This window comes from Drosophila mojavensis, unplaced genomic scaffold (genome assembly GCF_018153725.1).
Source record: "Drosophila mojavensis isolate 15081-1352.22 unplaced genomic scaffold, ASM1815372v1 contig_136, whole genome shotgun sequence".
Classification (NCBI taxonomy): domain Eukaryota; kingdom Metazoa; phylum Arthropoda; class Insecta; order Diptera; family Drosophilidae; genus Drosophila; species Drosophila mojavensis.
Window position 1 is genome coordinate 16,499,940 of NW_025318667.1, and position 22,720 is coordinate 16,522,659.

General features: G+C 39.4%; 1 protein-coding gene across 4 annotated transcripts; it reads right to left on the reverse strand.

Moving 5' to 3' along the window:
- Positions 1-282: 282 nt before the first annotated feature.
- On the reverse strand, positions 283-22,237 carry LOC6584004 (runt-related transcription factor 3). Of its 4 annotated transcripts, none has more exons than XM_002009628.4 (5): positions 21,617-22,237; positions 11,711-11,824; positions 8,712-8,813; positions 3,790-3,987; positions 283-2,688 (listed from the first exon to the last, which is right to left on the reverse strand). In XM_002009628.4, the coding sequence occupies exons 1-5, from the start codon at positions 22,173-22,175 to the stop codon at positions 1,703-1,705; spliced, it is 1,959 nt and encodes a 652-aa protein (XP_002009664.4). In that variant the 5' UTR covers positions 22,176-22,237; the 3' UTR covers positions 283-1,702. The 4 variants fall into 4 exon arrangements, with proteins under 4 accessions (XP_002009664.4, XP_043864761.1, XP_043864764.1 ...); XM_044008826.1 differs by having other exon boundaries at positions 3,790-4,008; XM_044008829.1 differs by having other exon boundaries at positions 8,712-8,828.
- Positions 22,238-22,720: the final 483 nt, after the last annotated feature.

The following is a 22,720-nucleotide window of genomic DNA, read 5'->3' on the forward strand; positions in this document are numbered from 1 at the left end:
TTTTTTTTTTTTTTTTTTTTTTTTATTGTATTATTATTTTTTTGGTTTTTTTCTTTCATTTTTTGGTATACATCAATTATACTTTACGATCAGCTTTTATTTGTTTTTTATTTTTATTTTTATTTTTTATTAATTAAATATTATAATTTTTAAATATCAACTTTAATTAAAAAAAAAAATATATGTGCTACTGGACATTTGCAAATGAGTAGATCTCTAAGACTAATGCCACGTCGTAGTGGCGCTTATGCGACGACGATTTTTATTTATTTTATAATTATATTTATTTTTATTTTTATTTTCTTTCATTTGACAACATTGTAAGATCTTGGAGTTAGCGATACTGTATGTGTGTGTGTGTGTGGGAGTTCTATAGAATGCTATTAGATCGGGTTGAGACTGTTGACAAGTCACAGTTCGACTATGAGCTGTAACTGCTCCTGCTAAAACCATCGACTCGATTCAGTGATGCTGAAACTCGTAGCCAATAATGCTGTCATTCACTTAAGTGGTAAAGCTTTATGGACTAGACAAAAAAAAGTTGTTTTGTATGTTGTTACAGTTATTTATAGGTGTTTTGCATAGTTATCCATTTATGTGTATATATATATATATATATATATATATATAGGTTTATTACGTATACGTAGATTAAGTAGTATTTAGCTTACATTGCACAGATTTATACACATTTAAAGTACATACCACACGCATATCGAAGCACATGAAAACAGTAAACAAATTCACGAACATGGATTACGGCTTAGGAACTCATATACAACGGCTCTTCGCATTAACTCTCGACTACCATTTCTCCTCCCTCCTCTTCTTCTTCTTCTGCTTCTTCTTCTTCGACCACTCCAAATCGCTGCTATACAGTAATTTACAATTGTAAAAACAAGAGAACGAAATGATAACGAAGAGTAAAACATCTAAATGAGATGAGGATCCTATATCATAAACATCGAGAACAACTACAAAAAAAATTATATATCTATATATATATATATGTCATCATATGCGATGCTTTTCGAATCTAGAATTCGTAGTGTTGCGGGTTACTCTCTCGTTCTTCGTCTTCTTCTTCTTCTTCTTTGGGGCTTGCTTTCACATCTATCCGCAACTTCTTAAAAATATCTAAAATTCTACTGCAAACGTTCTCAGCTCGCTCAGTGCCTCGTCGATTTGCGATTTAGAGGCGAAAGCGTTTCTGAAAACGCCCCACCTTGGCTCTTCGCACCATCCATTTGCTAGTTGAGTAATTTTTGCTATGCTGCTACGGCTATACACACGTAAAGTAGTTTTCCATTTATAGTTAATTCTTTTCATTTATATATTATTCTTTTGTTTTATTTATTTTTTATTATTTTTTTTTTTTAGCTTTGAGTTTGGCGAACTCCAACAAATTCTACTAAAATCTTTTTGCTTATCATTTGCATACAAAAAAAAAAAAAAAAAAAAAAAAAAAAAAACACGAATTTCTTTCGTATGGCCTATAAAATGTATATACAGAAATGTACACTCAGTAACCCACGCCCCCTCCCCCGCCCCCGCACCCGCTGCCGTCCATTGCCCCGCCCAAATCCCGATGCCCGCTCCCATTATCGTTGCCTTGCAGTGGCTCGTGCTGCTTCTCCGCCGCTCGCCCCTCGTCGTGCTCGTGGCACTAAAGAACTGCGGAGCCGCACCACAGAACCTGACCTCAATATGGCCTCCAGACGCTGCCCCCGTTGTCAGTTGGGTTGTGGTGGCCGCGATGGGCAGCGAGCGCGGCCACCTGGCGGTTGGTGTTCCCGTCCTCGATGTTGCGCACCGATGCGCCGCAGTTGCCGATCAGCGTGAGGTCGCCCGGGTGCGCCACGCCCCCGCCGGCCATGATGTTGTGCTGCTGCCGTACGCCCACGTTGCTGATGTGATCCATGACGCTCTGCAGCTCGCCGTGCACGGACGAGTTGGGCGACGCGTGCGCCGGCAGCGTGTGCGAGTGGAAGCCGTGCGCCGACTGATTGGCGGCAGTGTACAGCTGCGAGTAGAGCAGGCTGGCCGGCAGCACCGGATACAGCGAGCCGTTGCAGCCGGCGGCCGTGGCCCCAGCGCCGCTGCCGTGCCCGCCGCCCACGCCCACACCGACGCCGACGCCGACGCCGCCGCCATAGGCCGAGGCGGAGGCATGCTGGGCCTGGTTCACAATGCCCGGAAAGTTCTGATTGGCGCCCAGCATGGCGGGATTGACGGCGCCGGCTGATGCTCCGGCTGCTCCACCGCTGCCCGCGCCAGCTGCACTCGCCGCACCGTTGGCGGCACCACCGTTGCTCGCACCGGCGCCAGTGCCGCTGCCCAGGTTGGGTGTATTGGTGGACAGCAGGTCCTCCTGCACCGGCGACTCGGCCTGCGAGCTGTCGCTCAGGCTGCGCGGCCCATTCTGGCTGGAATGCACATTGTACTCGTTGCTGGCATTGGTGTGGTATCGCGGCACCAGAATCGAATTGGCCCCACCGCCGCCGCCGCCGGCGCCCGTTGCGCTGCCAGCGGTGGCGCCGCTGCCGGCGCTCGCCCCGTTCACCGTCGATGTTATGGACGTCTGTCCGCTGGCGCCCAGCAGGCTGTGGTGCGACATCTGGCCGCTGGTCGAGCCGACCAGGCTGCTGAGATGCTGGTCCAAGTCACTGGCCGTCGAGTCGGGCAGCACTGCGTCAAAGAAACGAGGTGGATACAAGTAGGAGAAGGTATTAGTGCAAAGCCTGACTCGTATATGAATATGGAAACTAAGCCAAGTGGCTGGAGGAGGCGGTGTTAACCACCCAACAGGTAAGAGAGAGAGAGAGAGAGAGAGAGAGATGATGACATAAATGAGGCCCTACTCTGAGTTTTGAGATCTATTTTTGTTTCTTTTCCATGAAATCTTAAGTTAAATTACGACTATCAATTGATGGAAGTTTATAAGAGATTTCTCGTATGATATTCTAGAGAATCGTTTGAAGCTCTTTGAAGTTATTGAAACACAGTTATATATATCTAACTCATTCCACGATTGAACAACTCTAGCAGTAAACATGGGTTCCTAGAGACATCCAGTATATATGTATATATAGTGAGATATGTATATATATGCTCCTAATACTTTTTTATTCCATATGAATAATTATATTATTGAATCATATTATTGAATACTTCACAGCCTAAATTGAGCCTGTATTTATAAGAAATTCTTTGGTACACTCTATCAAGAACCAAATATATTAAGTGCTTGGAACAGACAAACTTGAATGGAATATTCATGATGGCGCTGTATTTTTTTTTTTTTTTTTTTTTTTTTTTGACAGAGACGGACACGTTTTGGCTTATCATGATCAATTAACATCGACTGCATTAACCTTAATTGTTTTGCAATATAAATGCGAGGACGAAGAATAGGAGATTGTTCTTATAGAAAAAGTTCCAAGTATATTCGAATCAGGATTAGTTTAACTACTTCGTGCTTTACTTTAAGCTTTTGCACTTATAAGAAAGTACGAGGTATAAGACATTGCTCTTTTTACTTTTCTAGAAAAACAAAAGAACTACAAGTTAATTTCAATACTTGACAAGCTGATAAATTCCTTCCATGATCCATCATGCATGATTAATAAACATTGATGGTTTTTTTTTTTTTCGATTCTGCTTATAGGGCTTTTCTATACTTAATAATCTGGCAAGCTTCTTGGAATACCCCTTCCATTTAAAAAAGAAAACTCTCTCATGATCAATAACCTTCCAATATCAATAAATCAATTGGTAATCTCAACTTACTTGGCACACAGTCGCGATTGGTGGCGCCACTAAAGTCCTGGTTGTTGGTCTGATCGTTGGACGAGCAGGTGAAGCCCAGTGCCGGATTGTTGAACTGTGCTGATGTGGGCGTGGTGCAGGAGGAGAGTCCACTGCTGGCCAAGTACGGCGAGTAGGCAGACGCCGCCGATCCATAGCCCCAATGCGTGTTGCTGGCACCTAAACCAAATTGGGACATATCTTTCTTGTTGATATCGTTTATGTTTTTGTTTTTGGTTTTCATATATGTTAGATTGTAGTATGTGTGAGAGCGAGATGAGGAAAAAAACAAACAAAGAGAAGAGCGTGATCAAAACTAGAATACGCAGCAGATGAAGTATACGAGCAGCATGTGGACTCAACTCAAAAGAAGAAGCGCAAGCAACCAAAGCGAACCGAAACGCAATGCAACACAGCACGTCCGGCTGGACAAGTTACCGAACATGGCGCACAATCATCAGCGATAAGCGCATACAGTGTACACCTACATATGGACATGCGTATCTCCCTATTTCCTATCACCTATCAGCTACCCTGCATGGCGCTCAAATTTATGGCGCATGTGGGCCGCTAATTGCAGCTCCATCATGGCCATTATGCGGGACTTTGGCCGGAGCTGTGCATAAAAATTACAAACGTATCTGATGCGACGGACACATGCCAGCGCGATAACGTTTCAATGTAAACGCCACAAACATGGAAAGGATGATGAGAGTGGGGACGCGGGGGCGTGTACGGCCCCCAAAAATGCCAATGTTAGGCGGCGACTTTGTCGAGCCCGGTGAGGAGAAAAGAGGAGGGGGGAAGGGGGGGGGTGTGTGTGTGGAGGGAGCATGGCTGGGGTCGGAAATTTGGTTTCGGATAAAGTACAGACCACGTTGCGGGTCCAGACTCATGCACAGATAATTAGGCTTAATTAATAGCCCATTCGGAAATTATTAATTAGTTTTTATAGGCGACGGGCGCATTTTCGTATCCGGATATTGATTTTGTGGTGGCTTTATTAATGCTATTGGCTTAAATGCTTCTACCTCCATTAATTACGTTGCTTTTTGTGTACAGCTCGCTGCTGTTGCTGCTACTCTCTGTGGTTGTTGTTGTTTTCATTTTATTTATACTCTTTTTTTTTTTTCTTTTTTTTTTTTTTTGTTGCTGGCATTTCGGTCTGCTGTCTGATGTTTGTTGTCCCACAGATTGACTTTCTCTGCGCATATTTTGTAACTGAATTATTAACAAGCCAGCACGATTTATATCACACACACACACACACACAGACACAGGCAAACAAACAAAACCAAATCCAATTGAGGAAAATTGCACACGCGTTGCGCCCAAGGAAATTTCACTCTGAATCAACATAAGTTTGCGACAGAATAAAAAAAAAAAATAATAATAATAATTATAATAATAAAAGAAAATTATTTAAAAATTAATAATAAGAAAAAAATTTTAATTTTACATACAAAACTTTTCTGTATGCGTCAAAGCATATTTTATTAAATTTTATTTTATATATGTCAAGTCTCAGTCGAGTCGTTGCTCAAGATAAAAATAAAAATATAAAATATATTGATTCAGAATTTTTAATTACTTTTATGATACTTAATAATTTGAACTAATTCTAAAGCAATTTTAAAAGCGAATCCTTGATCATTTGAATAGGTTACACTACGAGTGTCTAGTCGAGCCCTATATACGGGATTGTCTATATGCAATGGACCCATCTGACAGCCATATATCTCTTAACAGAGACGTGCACTATACGCCGTAAAGGCCATTTGATATACATATATCATTTTCATAAATCTATATCCACAAAGCTACTTAAGCCAAAATAATAATTTAAAAAAATAATACATGGGTCCGTCGAATATGGGCCGCCTGGTAGGGCTGTCAGATGGATCCGTCGAATATGGACAGCCCTGTATAGTCTCACAGGCCAAGCGTTTCTTCGGCTTTACTCAGCATAGCTCGCTCAATCGCTCATGCTGTCAATTATATTTGTCATTTATGATATATACATATATATATAAATACATACATATATATGTATAAATCTCTGCGGCAATAGACGCATTGCCCTCTGGCATCGGCAATGCATGAATATTGCTTAATATTTTTTTTATGTACATATATAGCTTTTATTTTATTTCAGTGCATTTTCTTATTGCGAAATTAATAAAATATATACCAGTAATTAAGTCAAGCAGCGACTGTCAATAAAATTTGTTAATAAATAATTCAGGTTATTTTGCTTTTTGCATATTTACAATTAAATTATGGGTAATCAGCAACAACAGACGCTTTCAGTAATCATTATTTACACACGCACACGCGGGCAGCGTGGCTATATATACACACACGTGTATATAAATGTATATTAAATTGATGTATATATAGAGAAAGAGAGCGAGTGAGATAGACATAGATTGCAATGTCGCCCGGCCAAATGTCAGGCTGTAAATCGCGTAATTTGCATTTTGATTTGTGCGCTAGACAATCGAAGGCGGGGCTGGGCTGGGCTGGCCTGTTCGAGACAGTGGGCGGGGCAATTAACAGTTGAATATATTTTGTGCGCTGATTGAATTGCATTTGCCTTAAAGTCTCACCTCTGTTGACATTTCACTCTCATCTCACCTCAAATGAAAAGCAAAAGGAAATTTAAGTCAATTAAAGTCGCTGTCACATTTGACTAACCATTAATCGCTGGCTTTGCATCTCTTTTATTTATTTATTTGCCTTGTTTTTTTGTCAGTGTTTAAATCAATTAATGCGCCATTTAAATGGAAACATCAAATTTAATATGAATTCTTAAATGTATTATTAAATTAAATTCACCTACAACACAGACAACTAACCAAAAAAAAAAAAAAAAAAAAAACCAAAAACTAACCCACAATTTTAATTATTGATTTATAATTCTCACCAATGCAGCCAGTTGGGCGACCAATAAATTTAACAAGCTTAAACTGTTTGAGCTTAGACAGCAAATCGATAGATCAAGCTGCAAATTCAATCTGATTGCTGTGCTCGGTGCTTGTGATCTAAGGATCTAAGGATATGAGCATTTCAGGTTCAATGCAGAATTTCATTTGAAAGTTAAAATAGGTTCTAAAACTATGCGATTACGATATTATATCGTAAGTTAGTAGAGCCAGGGCTATGTTTTTGCAAGAGGTTTTTGTGATAAAGTATAGGTCTTTATGTCCAATACTTAGAATAAGAAAAACATTGCCATCGCTCTACTATCTTATTGAAAAAGAAATGCTATTAATGTAAGCATATTATGTAATATGTAAATCTTCTATATAGAATACATAAATATTTAGATGAGCTGCTTGAAACAAGTCTCATGAGTCACAATTTGAATTATATCGAATAGCTTTATAAACTATATACATACATACATACATATATAAGCTGTGAACCACTGTATATATATTATTCATCTAAATCAGCTCAATTCAAGTCGTCACGCAGTCAATCGTGGAAACTGTGATGCTAAATTGAAATAAAAAATTCTTCTGGCTGTTCTTTATGCCAATACAAAATGGCGACAAACACACGCAAACCTACACACACACACACACACTAACACACACACATATCAAAGCAGATAAAAAAGCAATGCAAATTGTTTGACGCCTGCGTTTTTTATGACGTTTGTCGAGTGTCATTGTCGATGTTGTTGTTGTTGTTGTTGCTGCTGCTATTGTTGTTGTTGAGTTTGACCAACGTTTATTTGTTTATTAAGCTTTGGTTAAATAAAGTGGCCAACAGTTTAATAGCCAGGCATATCAATAACAACAGCAGCAGCAACAACAACAACAGCTACAAAAACGATTTACTAATACCCTATATTAAAGGGAGAAATAATAATAATAATATGTATATAATTAATTTAAAAAAAAAATTATTTGTTTTTTTTATTATTATTTTCAGTATAAAAATAAATGTATTTATTATTTTTTAATTAAAAAAAAAAATTATTTATTTTATTTTTTATTATTATTCCCGTATGTATTTTAAATAAAAAAAAAAAATATAAAAATATATATTAATTTAAATGTTTATTTTTTTTATTATAGTTTATATCAAATATACAGAAATAATGAAATTTAAATATAATTTTTTTTCATCATTATTTATTTTTTTTTTTTTTTCCTTTATCAAATACTTTTTAAAATTAATTTGTAAATTTCACCTATTTCTCTTCACTAGGTTTTGTAAATTGTAGAGTATTTTGCAGTCGTTGCTCTTGCACTTGTGCATTGTGTTGCCTACTTTTTGGCACCCGCAAAGCTCAATTTAAAAAATATATAAATATTTATAATTGAGCGCCTAATTAATGCAGTCGCTTAAAGCGACTGTAAAAATTGATGTCAAGATTTATTTTATTATTTATTGTTTAATCGCACGTGCATAGTTTGCTTTCGCACTGCATTGCATTAAATTGCATATATTTAATTATTGTTTCGCTTTTTTTTTTTTTTTTTTTTTTTACTCGCATTTATGTTGTTGTCTCTTTCTGTCCATCGCTTTTGGTTGGCCGCAGGCTTAAAAACTGACATTGTATTTTTGTTATTGTTTGCGCTCTCTTTTTTAAAGCCTGTCCCCTAATCGTTTCGTGTGATTTTATGTGGTCGCATTGGGGCACACCACATAGCCCGCATGCACCACCGCACCACCCACCTCGTCCCTCGCCGGGCGTACGTTTGTTGCATGCGTTTACAGCTACTCAAGTGCGAAACGAAAAATGAAGCCGAAAAGCAATAATTGAAATGCAAATGCACTCAGCATCAACTCTTGCAAAAATCCATCAAATTTATAAATATATATAGCATATATGATAGGTAAATATATGTATGTTTGTTTGTTTGTGATCAAGATGAATTGCTACTCACTCTGACAGTTGCCAATGGGCGGCATGCGGAAGCCGGACAGTGGATCCGTGGAGAAGTGGAACGGTCGCTGGCCAAATGCAAAGTGGAATTGTTGTTGTTGCCCTAAAAGGGATAACACTAAGTTTTTTTCAGTTTTAATTATCTGTCCTTAACTAAATGTTTACTTTTGCATGTATTTTGTATTCGAGTTTGTGTTGAACGAGTGTTGAACGGTGTAAAAAACAAGAGGCATGTGCATATATCTATAGCTAGTCTACACTGTACAGTCTATATTTACTCATCGGATTTAGTCTATCCTAGTTATTAGACCTCGCCCCACCTCTCATATATCCGTAAAGACCATTACTAGAGAGTAATAATAAATGCATTTCTGGAATGTTAGCCTCAATCTTAATATCTTGGGACTTGATCGTCGATCCTAAATACCTGACGAAGCCTTTAAATTTTGCAACTGTTAAGACATTTGAGCACGAATTAAGTGGGTTAATTTATTTCTAAAAAGCATGGCTCGCAAATAACAGTGGAGTGTTACTCGATGCCTTCCAATAAGAGACTTTCACTCACACTATTAAAAAGGAAACACAGAGAGGAACACAGAGAGCAATCGATTGCTTTGCTTGCATCGGTTCTTTAACGAATTCATTCGCGATCGGCTTATAATCGTTATATGCCGCTCAGCTTTGGCTGACTTAAGCGAAGCAAAAGCTCGTGTGTATATGTATGGGTATGTATGCGTGTGCTGTGATCGCTCAACACATGGATAGCTTAAGTGAATTGAGCGTGTGCATGTGAATGTGAAGAGCATGGATCTCATTGAGTGAATGTCAATCGTCTCTCTCTCTATATATATGTACATCTCTCTCTCTCTCTCTCTCTCTCTCTCTCTCTCTCTCTCTGTCTCTCCCTCTATCTCTATACCTGAATGATGTTCGTGGTAAGAGCATCACACGAATAGCTCAGCTCAAGGTGCTCAACAGAATACGAATATGAAAACGAAACGAACCAAAGTCTGTTGCTCATAGACAGAAAGAGAGAGTGACTGAGTGAGTGAGTGAGTATAATCCTATATTCATTTCCCGAACAGAGCGTAAAGCATCAGATGACCAACTGTTATGTGCTAAGCTAAGCTATGGTCAATTGCTATGAAGTAACTTCAGAGTTTGCATTTTGAAGAGCCAAAGCTCTGCTATCACTCGGTCTCTCTCTCTCTCTCGCACTCTGCAGTTGAGAAGATAGAAAAGGATTTACTGATCCAGCAGCAGAAGACTCGACAAGTTTGCTACTCATCACTGTGAACCTTTACATTGACACACTCTATGCTCTATAGCTCTATGGTATACCCTACTAGCATAACCTTAGCCTAAGCTAATTATTTATTTAAATATATATTATTTTGATATCCAATAATATCCCATGATATATCCCAGCTTTAATCAAATGGCAAATCGTAACTTTCACTGTGCATTTATTAATGCTGCTCCAAATCATTTAGCGTAAATAGTATCACACCAAGTCGGTCAGCGCCAACTTTAAGCACAAATATTTAATCATTGTTAATTATTTCGGTTTCACTATAGGTGGAAACAAAAATGTATACATAGGTCTGGTCATACTATTATTGAGAATGTTATCAGCTGGCAGACACGCACAGCTCTCACTCCCTCTCTCTCTCGCTCTCTGTCTCCCTCTCTCTCTCGCTCTCTCGCTGTCTCTTTCTGACTAGCGTTCTCTTTCTGCTGCAGCCTTTAGCTATGCTCTTGTTTACAGCTAAAAACTGTCGCCCATTATACAGTTTTCAACTTTACGGCAGATTGTATTCATTATAAAATAATAACCTTTTGTCTGACGTTTGCAGCAGCCTAAGCCCAGCTGTCATTGGGTGTGTGTGTGTGTGTGTGTGTGTGCGTATGTGTGTTTGTGTGCTTGTGTGTGTTTATGCCTCTTGTTTTTCGGACACCAGAGGCCATGGTGTTGCAGTCTGGCTGCTACAGATATAAATCATGCCATGGATTGAATTGTTGCTCTCGGACTCAACAGATTACACTGCCAACAATGACAACAACAACAACAACAACAGCAGCAGCAGCAACTACTATAACTCCTGCAACTGTTGTTCGCACGATAGCCGAGTCTGAGCTCCCTGTCTGTCTTAACATATGCAAAGTAAAATATTTCCATGCTTATAAATATGCATTTGGCAGTTGCTAAACTTGGCGTCGCCTGCGTTTATCGAACTCTCTGCCAGGACTGCAGACTTGAGCAACTGAGAAGGCTGCATGGACTGGAAGATACTCCTTTAAATGTGTCTGCTAAAAGGGTCTCAGCAGTGGATAAGTAATCTACCAACTGCTGCTTATCTTTATGCTATGCCAATGGCTAATGTCCTCTAAAATAAACTTGTGATCTAAGGTTTCTCATATTCTTCTACATAAGAGATAAGAACTGCAATTAGCTGTCTATAAGTAAAATTGAGGTTGATCTGGAACATTCTTCGAGTTACATATAGCGGAAGTTGCTAGAAAGCTTAATGGATCTGGCTAGAATGGAGATTCCGTAGAATGGAATTTCCTTGTAATATGATATAATATATTATCTCAAATATTCTCGCAACAGTGAAAGACCTGGCTGTCTATAAGGCAGACTGAGACAGAGAACTATCTTTCTTTCCACAATTCATGCCAATTGCAATTCATCCAACAAATATATGTAACTAATATGCCTCATTTCTCTGGCAAATTCGCGCTCATACAGAGTATAAGGTAAAATGAAATAAACAATTAGGAAGGCAGCCTAAGCATATGCAAAGAGCTTTAATAAATTCGCTTTCGTTTCGAAAAATTGTTGTAGTTTGTCTCTAGTGTTTTATTGTTATTGTAATATATGTATGTGTGTGTGCGTGTGAGTGTTTGTTTGAGTGTATTTGAGTGTGTTCTTGGCCAGACTTGAACAGACGCTAGTGGACAGAGCTAGTTTGGCTATTGAGTGGCAATAATACTTACTGGTTTTGGAGCGCGGTTCGCGTGGCCCGTCGACAGTCACTTTGATCGCCTTGTTGTAGGTGGCTATGTGGGGTGGATTCGTTGACACGGTGATGGTTAGTGTGAAGCTCTTGCCTGGAACGAGGTCAAAGTAAAACAACACTGAAGTTAACAAATTTACGACACACAGCGCAGCTCAGTAAATGGGCGCTAGGCACGCGTGCCACATTTATGCAGCTCTCGTGCCCCACCCCCTCCCTGTCACAACCACCACACATACGCACACAAAACATCGGTCGATTGTCACATCGTAAAAATCGAATGTAATTTGTTTACTGCATTATTATTAACAGCTGGCAGACAATGCGCATATCCCATGACGCAGAGCTAGTGAACTCTTATGTTTCACTATTTATGCTCATTCACGAACTGAAACGAGTATATTGGCTTTATATGCTCGCCTGTCTGTCCATAGCCTTGCCCACTTTTATATATTTTTAATACAGAGAATCGAATAGAAAATTGAAAATAAAATAGAAATGGCGAATAACTCTACGCCCATAGGGGCGTGGTTAGCCGCAATATTCCAAGCCAATAAGCCGAAAGCCTCGTTAATCGAGCTACAGCTACTGTTCCCCTATTGATGAGCCGCAAATAATATTTACGCCTTGGGGCGTGGCATATTGCGATTACATACTTTTAATTACCAGAATTTATAAGTTACTCTCTGGAACTTTTAAGGATTGGTTAGATGTAATATAACATTGAGAGCGTGACAAATCAAAAAGATCTGCATTAAAAAAAAAAAAAAAAAAAAAAAAAAGTTAATAATAATAATTAATAAATAAACTAATAAATAAATAAAATATTAAAATATTTGTTTTTGTGTGCGTGGTAAAACGGATAAGCAAGATGGGAGCTGGGAGTGAAGATTCTACTAACGAGAACAAGAATGAGTATTATTCAGCTGGTAGTGTCTGATTTAATAATTCGTATTCGTATTTAATTTTTTTTTTAAATTGTAATTCCAATTTAACGGAAACCGTATTCAGTAAAATCCTATCACCTTATCAATTCAGAGAAGAGAAAAAGGATCCCATGCATATATGATCTTAACTTTGCAAGTTTTCTTGGCGATATGCCTATAACAATTCATCAAAAACATTTTGAAAAAACACATTAAATTTTTAAGATTTCTTTTAAGTATCGATTATATGAGAAGGGAACATGCATCGACATTAAATTACTTTTAAATACTCATAGATGATCCATATTACCTATGGATCAACTTCATATTACATACAGGTACACCTGCCCATGGCACTTGACTGTTTTCACACACTCTTTATAGCAAAGTCTAGCGCAAGTAATTTCAATTTAAATTTATAAATCATGGATTCGAGTTAGTAACAAACTGCGCCCCAGCTTCAGGCTTCAGCCTTGGCAAGAATTAATTACAATTCAAACTCATTGTCTGCAACACATGACCCACACACTCATACACACACACCCATACACACACACGTCGGTCGTGGCACTTGAAAGCTAAGATTTATTTCATTTGTGCCACACAGTTTTCTTTTAATTAACTTGTTACGCCTACCGCCAGCCAACTGCCTCCAGACTTGGCTGACTTCTTCTTCTTCTTCTTTTCACTTGCTTTATTTTTTTGCTATTGTCAAGTGTTGCCAGGCCCACGACGGAGCTGCGATTCAATTAAAAGCATTTCACTCAGCTCCCGATCTCTTCCCTCTCACTCTCTCACTCGCTCTCTTTCTAACTGTGAAGACGGCACTTGAGCCGTAGCCTTGGTGCCTTTTTTGCGCTGTCTGTCAATGACAACGCGGCGTATGTGCAATGTCTTCGAGGCATTTCTCGCCTGTTGCCGGCGTTTGCTTTTTAAGTTGACAAACAAAGCGTAAATCATTTCGGCACGCACAACAATAAACCACACAGAGAGAGAGAGAGAGGGGGGGGAAGGCAGAGAACGAGATACACCAAGGCTTACACATGTTGCAGCCACACTCCACTGCGTCTCAACTTGTGTCTTTATCTTTCGCCGTTCGCCTTGGGGTCGTTCAATTTCGTGTATCTCATTCAGCCTCAGCCTCAGGCTCTCCCTCAGCCTCAGCCTCAGCCTGCTCATCAATTTGCCACCCCGCAGTTTGCACAGCAGCGCTCTGCCATACAAAAAATGAACTTCTGAGCGTCTTTTGTCTGTTTGCAGTTGTCTTAAGTGGCATTTTGTCTACGTCCCCCCGCAGTGTGGCCTCGACTCGGCTGTCCTGCTGCTGTTGCAAAATGCTTTTGCACTTTGTCCTCTGACACTGGGTCTTGATTGTCATCAAGTTTAGCTCATTGTTGCGCAATTTTTCTTATTAATTCGTTTTTTATGTCATTTCCTGTTGCCTGTTTCTTAGGCATGAAAAAAATAGCATTTAAGCAATTCAATGCACAATAGAAATTAGCTAGGATGATGATAAAATATATCCTGTTATGTGAAAATATATGTGTTATATTTTCATATAATTGTTAATTCATATCCAAATTTAAATGTAAATTCAAAAATAAAATGAATATAAAATTATATTCTGTATCATATAAAAAAAAAAAAAAAATCAATAAATAAATAAATAAAAATCTTTGTTCAATACAAATGTATATACAATATATACATATACATAAATATATATTTATTTTTTTAAATTTTAAAATGTGTCTTCAAGCACAGTTTGTTATAGGCCATAATTGTACTCCCAAAAAATTTGTTCCCAATAAAAAAAAAAAAAAAAATATATATATATATATATATATATATATATATATATATATATATATATAAATAAATTCTCAACCAATATTTGACACAAAAATAATATAAGAGGTTAAAGAATAAAAATAACTATTATTCATATTCTGGAAAATTTTAAACTCTTCCGACAAATCATTGCTAAAAATAATAGGTGGGCAATATGCACCGATAAATGCACTGAGTTCGTACTGCCTGTATATATAATATATGTAATATAATATCCAACATTGTATTGCTATTAAAATGAGACTTCCAATACTCAGAGACTAACATATTTAGTTAGAATGTTCATAGCATTTGCTTATAAGTCAAGCCAATCGAATATAATTGATTGATTGAAATTAAAAATAAATATGAAAATATGATTCTAAATCAACTCAAGTTCGCTTTTCACCTATTAGCTAACAAATTTAGCAATTTTTAATCGGAAATGGATATGCTTTTGGCCATGTCCGTTGACCCTAAGCAATGACTAATCGGCACACAAAACATTTTTTATCGCATGCTGTAAGTCTCATAAATCAACAAGTCTCAGGAGGAGCAGAGAGGGAGAGTGAAGAAAAATGGGGGAAAAAAACCATGAAGGAAAACCAAAGCTGAGGCCAAAAAGAAAAGTCGAAAGGGAAACCAAATAAGCCACAAAATGCGTTTTTGTGTTGGCCGACTTACTGGCTGGATTAGAAGGCTCAGAAAGCTTTTAAGGACTTAGTGTAGGCAGGTAAGCACAAAGCAAAGAGAAATTTTTGGAAAAAGTAAACAATTCTGTTTATGTGCCCACGTCTGTGTGTGTGTGTGTTGACAACGACAACAGAGCAGAACAAACGGCGCAAATATTTAAACAATAATATCAAAGTTGCTAGAGATGAGCCCAAATTTAATTGCAAATAATCTGCACCTTGAAAATTTTAAGCCACGAAAACGATTATATGCCAAAGTGCCAGGGTGTGCGTGTGTTTGTGAGTGTGTGTGCATGGGTGTGTATGAGCAATCATCATATATGTATGTATATAGTAAGTACTATAGGCAGGCAAACAAACACATGAGGGCGTAGCCCCGCCCACACACACCGATAACTCCCTCCCTGGCAGGACACGTGTGTGTGCTTTGTATGTCTTTCTTTACCCAATTGATTTATGACGCTTGTTCTGCAAATTGCCAAGGATTTGCAGCAAGGATTTCAGTTATTTGTCAACAGCTTTGATTTTAATGCCTTCTCTCTCCCACACTCTCTGTCTCTCTCTCTCTCTCTCTCTGTCGGCATTGAGGCGGCCTGAACAAATAATCTTTACTCGTGAATTGAATATTTAACTACCCCAAGCGCAAGCAAACGAAATCTAATATCATAATTTCGTGGGGATCAACATTGATTCAAGTATAAGAAAACCATGTGATGAGCTGTTGCAGAGCGGCCCCCCGCTCATTGCTGCAATATGAAGATATTATTGATAATAATAATGAAGTACTAATAATGATTAACTGTGTGATAGTTGACGACTGACGGTAAAGTTGTAAGTAAAGGAGAAATGGAAAATGGATAAGAATCATTCATGTATTTCTGAGTCTATAAATTTAGAATCTATCTCTATGTTTATTTACTTCTGTCTCTCTTTATATTTAAATATCTGACTTTCTATCAATTTATATCCCTCTTATTACATATTCATATTTCTATTTTTATCTTATTAGTCCACTCACAATCTCTCTATATCTCTATTATCTATTTCTATATACCCCTTATTCACTCTCTCCCTCTCTCTCTCTCATTCTATCTATCTATCTCTTTTTCTCTTTCTCCTTCTGTCTTACTGATTATTTGTATATATCTCTCAGTTTATCTTCCTCTATTCTGCTCTCTCTCTCTCTCTTTCTATCCCTTTCACTGTCTCTTTCTATCTAACTCTCTCCGTTTCTCTTTTTCTATCTTGCTTTCTCTTTTTCTCTCTTTCTATCTATCACCATCTTGTAATCTCTTTCTCTGCTATCTCTCTTTCTCTCTCCTTCCCCCTCCTATTTTCTCCTTCTATCTGCCTATCTTTCTATCTCTCTCAAATTATTTTTTTCTATCCTGCTCTCTTTCTTCTTCCCTCTTTCTATCTATCACCATCTTTCAATCTCTTTCTCTACTCTCTGCGTCTCTCTCTTTCCTTCCCCTACTGTTCCCTCCTTCTACCTACCCCCCTCTCACTCTACCACCTAAACAACCTTTTTAACAAACATCTACATCTATGCTTAATTCATTACCTTTCTATTGAGAAGATCTTTGCCTTCAACAAAATTTCGACCTGTTGCGCTCTTCATGCCCGAAAAGAAAAACACACGCTGAGACTCAAACCCCAAGATATTCACCCACAGCATTTTCAGCTTGAAAAAACACAGCAGCCATACGGACCCAAAACCAAAAGCAAATTGGGCACGCAACATTTTCCGACTGAAGGCGTGTCCTCTGTGCACACACCAACACTCACACAGAGAGAGAGAGAGAGAGAGAGAGAGAGAGGGAGAGAGAGAGAGATCCTGGTCTCCCCTATTCAAGTTAAGGTGTCAGCTCGTAGAAGTTTCCTTTTTTTCCTTCGCTCGTTATTTGGATATGGTATTATTTTTGTTTTTCTTTTTATTTGGAAGACACAAAGTCTTGCCTTTTTGACGCCGGCTTCTTTTTAACACGGGGGTCTTGACTTTTGGCCAGGCATTTGTCTTTCCATTGCTTTGACTAATGGCAGGCGGCTTGCTCGACTGGGTGGGGGAGTGGGGAGGCGGAGTGGAGACGTGTGCGCTCCACTTTTTTTCCCCTTGTCGTTTGTCTTCTTAGGCAGTTTTTTTTGGGGGGCTCTGGCTGTCGGCTTCGATTGTTTGCCATGGCTGGAGCGCGAATGGCAAGGAGCGTGAGTAGATTGTTCAGTTCATTTTGCGGCCGTCTTAAATGGCCTGAGAGAGTTGTGTAAATAAAAACCTCAACGTTGCCCACCCAGAGCTTAACTCGCTATCTTTATCGATAATGCTGACGCGTGTGTGTGGGGTGCCGTGCTCTGCTTTGCTCTGCTTTGCTTTGGTGTGGGGCTTTGTGATATGATGCGATGGCAAAGTTATCGACATGAAATTCGCTTTTGGCGGCAAAAAACTCTCGTAACAATCGCCAACTGACACCGACACAGCCCCTACTAATGTCTGGCTCTCTCTCTCTCCCTCTCTCACTCTCTCCCTGTCTCTCTCACACTCTGTGTGTGCGTGTGATTGCGTGCATGTGCATGGCACTTTGCTAATTAAAAGTGTAGCCTCGCGCAGGGCCAAATAAATCGATGCATGGGTAATTAAATTGCATGACGCACGCACGCACACGATACCCAACGGCGGGCATGGCCGGGCTGTGTTCATGGCGGTGAATGTGCATTTTCTATTTTGCTATTGTAATTAGCAGGCGACAGCAGCAGAAGCTAAAACAAAATGGCCGCCGCAGAGCCGGGCGCAACGCAAACGCACAAATCAATCATACGCACCGACTGCCCCGGCCCGCCGCCAGCCGCCGTTGGCTGCTGGCCAGGGCAAGTTCTGGGCAAGCTCTGGCTCTCGCGCCTAAGAATGCTGCTCAGCTGCATCGACACCAAATTAATCAAATGAATCGCGCAAACAGTCGAAAAAAAAAAACCATAAAGAGAATTTCATATGACAATAGAAAGGCAAATCAAAATAACAAACATAATTTTCTATCTATCTCAGCCTTTTTCTTCTTCTTCTTCTTTGTTATTCTCTGCGAACGACACGCGATTCGGGCTGGACGAGTGAGCCATGCCAGACAGGCAGCCTAAATGAATGGAAATTTACAATTAAACGCCTCAATGCGAATGCATACGGCAAATGGAAAAGCTGGACAGAGAGTGAAAGAGACAGAGAGAGAGAGAGAGGGAGAGAGGCTGCCCCATGAATGACAATGCATGAATTCAGTGACACATGCGACAGACTTTGGTGCTGGACGTCGAACTCCTGTCCAGTCCTGTCCAGTCCTGGCCTGGCCTGTCCTGTCCTCTCCTGTCACAAATGCCGCAGTTAAAGCTTTGGTTTGTGCGGTTTTACCGCTGCGGATGCGTAAGCTTTGCCACCCACTCTTAACCCAGCTCCAATCTCGCCCTCATCCCTTCTGTCACTCTCTCGTCTGACCATTGTCGTCATTTTCATTGGAAATTGAGAGTCTAAGGCTGCAGGTATTGGGCTAGTTGCGGATAGAAGCAGCTAACAGATACCCATTTGGTAATGCTTCTGCTCCTTCTGTACGTTATGCGAATAATGTGATTCTTATTATTTATGCTACTAATTTCTACTCCTACTATCCTTACTACTATTTCTATAACAACTTGCAGCTAGCAGATACCCATTTGCTAATGCCTATATCTGGATTATATGTGAATTATGTGATTCTATTTCTATTTATATTTCTCCTACTAATTCCTAAAAGTACTTCTATTCGTACTACTATTTCGATTTATACTCGTATACCCACTCGTATTTCTTTTCTATTCCAACTTCGATTTCGATATTCCAACTCATATTTCTCTTAATACTCCTATTTATTTGCCTACTCCAATTCTTACTTTTATTTCCTTGCGCATACTCTTTTTTTAATGCCACTTCCATTCTACTCCTATTTCTTTCCATATCCTATTTATTTTCCTACTCTTACTAATTTTTCTACTCCTAATTCTATCACTATTTTCCTACTCCTAATTCTACATCAACTTCTAGCCCTTCTTTAGCAGTAGGAGTCTTTTCCTAGTTCAACTTTCATTTTTATTCCTACCTTTTTTTCCTACTCCCATTTCATTTGCTGCACCTGCTCGTACACATATTCCTACTCCTACTACTATTCTTAGTCATATCTATAACCTCCGCCTCCTATTATTTTTACTCCTCATTATTTTCATACTAATTTTTCTACTCTTATTTATTTTCCTACTCATACTACTACTTTTACTCTTTTCCTACTGCTACTCCTATTATTGCTTCTACTCGTACTCCTCCTACTTCCTACTTTTTTCTTATAACCAATTCGATTTCTACTCGAGCTTCTAATCTCCCTTCTGATTCTTTTCCTATTCCTGCTCCAACTTTTGCTCTATGGTTAATGCATCTCCAAAGTCCTTTATGGCACATAACCTCCTGCCTCTATGTTTACCTCTTACATATCTTAAGATCAGCTGGATCATTCAATGGACTGAATGGATCAACCTACTTATATTCATTTTTATAATTGTATCATATCGTCATATCATATCATCAATATATTAACCTCTCAACCCCTTTAAAATTGTTAAAGTAATACGTTTCCGTGATTAGTTACCCAACTTTGAACCCTTAACCAAAGTCCATTTCGCTGATGGAATTAACCCGCAATCTTCTTCTCTTGACAGTTTATTAAACACTTTAAGCAAAGGTTTCTTTGGTATGAGCAATTGGTAGTGGCGCCCGGAACTGATGTCAAGACTTCCGAACTCGTCTGCTAATGAACTGCTGACAATTTTGTGCGGCGCTTTACAAGCGGATACAAAAGGCTATAAAAGGATAGCTGCGTGAAAACACGAAAAAAAAAAGAAAAACTGAAATGGGGGAAAAAAATTAAAGATAAAAAAGGATGCCAGAGTGCAAAAAGTGGCTGAATAATCCTTGAACAAAGGAGATGGCGTCGAGAGCAAGAGAAGAGCACACTCAAAACTTTTGCCACTCAGCCGACAGCCACGAGCAGGGGGCGATAATTGAACAAATTGTTTCGAGTGCATTTCGGCCACAAAGGAAAGGCCAAGCCCCGCCCAGAGCCGCTCTCACTACAAGCAGCTGCCTCCGATTACTGTGCACACACACACACACATACGCAATGACGTTAGTATATAGCATATATAAATGTAGGTAGGTATATAAAGTATTTCTAGTATGTGTAAGAGAGGCATTTTTGATTACTAAAAACTGTGAGCCATAAACAAGTATCGAATAATTAAGATGAATATTCCACTCAAACATAAACATCATATTTCCTATAACACTATCCTGATTCTATGTTTCTCCCACGGCTTTTGGAGCTTAGGACGTAAGTCCTCTCTCGATAGTCTTTTGTATGTTTAGAGTGGCTCTAAATGACCCAATGCTCCCTCGTAGTACAATTGTAGATCAAGCCGTAACATGGATGTATACATAGAGAAGAATAAAGAGACTCAAATAATACTGTCTTTATACTGAAAAGCAACCTAATTGCAGCTGAAATAGTATTCACCTATTATGTTATTATTATTATTCCCTGTAAAGGTTGTTGACAAATGTCGTTTTATTCTATCTGCCTAGGGTTTTGTTAGCAGAAATTGTAAAAATATTGAAATCGTGTATCGATTTGCTTTAAGACTTTTTTCTTTTTTTTTTTTTTTGAGTTCAGCAGGCAGCATTACGTCTTCGCCCAATAGATCAGCCTGTTAGATATTTATTTATGTTTATCGATAGATCAATGCATTTGTCAGTTTGCTTGACTGTAACCTATCTCATACGCTAGGGTACTGGAAGCTAATCTTAGATACTTTTTGACATGGTATATATATTAGTATTCAAGTTGTTTACAGATCAATAGAAATACATATACAGTAGAATCGGGTTATAACAACTCCGCTTGTAGCGTCTGTACGGTTATAGCGACGAATATTCTGGTCCCTAGACAAACTTATTATATGAGCAAACTTATACGGGTATAACGGCGGTCCCTGGAGTGTCGTTATAGCCGGATTCCACTGTACTTAAAGAATGAAATCATATAGGTTTGAATATTTATTTACTTAGTTTTTCTAAAATACCTTGAACTCATTGAAAATGGGAAAACAAGGTATAATGGTTTTGTGAAAATGTATGTAACAGGCAGATGGGGGCGTGGCAGACCCCGCAAAATATATATATTCTTGATCGGGGCGACGAGCTGAGTCGATTTAGCTCTGTCATTCTGTCCTTCCGATTAAATTAAATAATGAAAATCGCTTATCAAATCAGTTATAATATTAAGTCTCCTATGTCTTCAGTACCTTGAAGAGTTCAGGGAATCTCGTAATCGAGCGATCTCGACTTGTCTTACTTGATTTTCTTTTTCCTCAACTCACCTCGGCCGCTGCGTCCCACGAAGCGCAGGTCATTGAACTTGGCCACCTGGTTCTTCATGACGGCGGTGCAGTTGCGCAGCTCGGCGCAGTAGTTCTCGTCGTTGCCGGCGCGCACCGTGACCATGGTGCCGTCCATGATGTCGCCCAGGGAGACCACCTTGAAGGCCACCGGCAGCGTCTTGTTGGAGCGCCAGTGCGGCGGCAGGACGGTGCAGACGAAGAGCGGACTGCTGGTTCTTATCAGCTCGCCGGGATGCTCGGTGAGGAAGTCGCCCAGCGTGCGCTCAGCCAAAATGTCCGAGGTCATTTTTGTGTAGGCCTCGTTCAGCAGCTGGGCGGGTGTGGGCGGTGTGTTTTGCTCTGTGTTGTTGTTGTTGCTGCTCGAGCTGTTGTTGTTGTTGGAGCCATTTGTGTTGCTGTTGTTGTTGTTGTTGTTGCTGCTGGCTGTGTTGTTGTTGTTGGCTGTGTTGTTGTTATTGTTGTTGTTGTTGTTGGTGTTGTTGTTGTTGGAATTGGCATTGGATGCCGTCGAATTACTGCTCGTTGTTGTCAAATGCATTTTGAGACTGTTGTTGTTGTTGTTGTTGTTACTGTGGTTGCTGTTGTGGTTGTTGTGGTTGTTGTTGTAGTTGTTGTTGCTGCTGTGATGCTGCTGCTGCTGCTGCTGCTGCTGCTGCTGGTGCTGGTGCTGGGTGCTATACAAATTGTTGTAGGGATGCTGATGCTGTTGCTGCTGTGAGTGGTGCAAGTGGTGCGTGTGGTGCGAGTGGTGTGTGTAGTGCGTGGCTTGCGGCTGCGACTGCGGCTCCTGCTCAAACTGCTCCAGATGTCCTTGAGCGTGAGCCTGCACTTTTTTTAATCGAACAATTTTGTCTGATTTGACCACACGATGTAACAATAAGTATGCTCGCTCGCTCAGCTAGCTGCAAAGATAACAAGCATATATTCATATTTAGTAAATAGCAAGCAAGCTATATAGTATATACATATATTAGTCTAATATTACACAATCGATATTAAGCTGATATTAAATATGGGTCTAGTAGTCACTAGACTAAATTATTAAAACACTTTTGAAGCTCATAATTCTCAGTACTATATCAT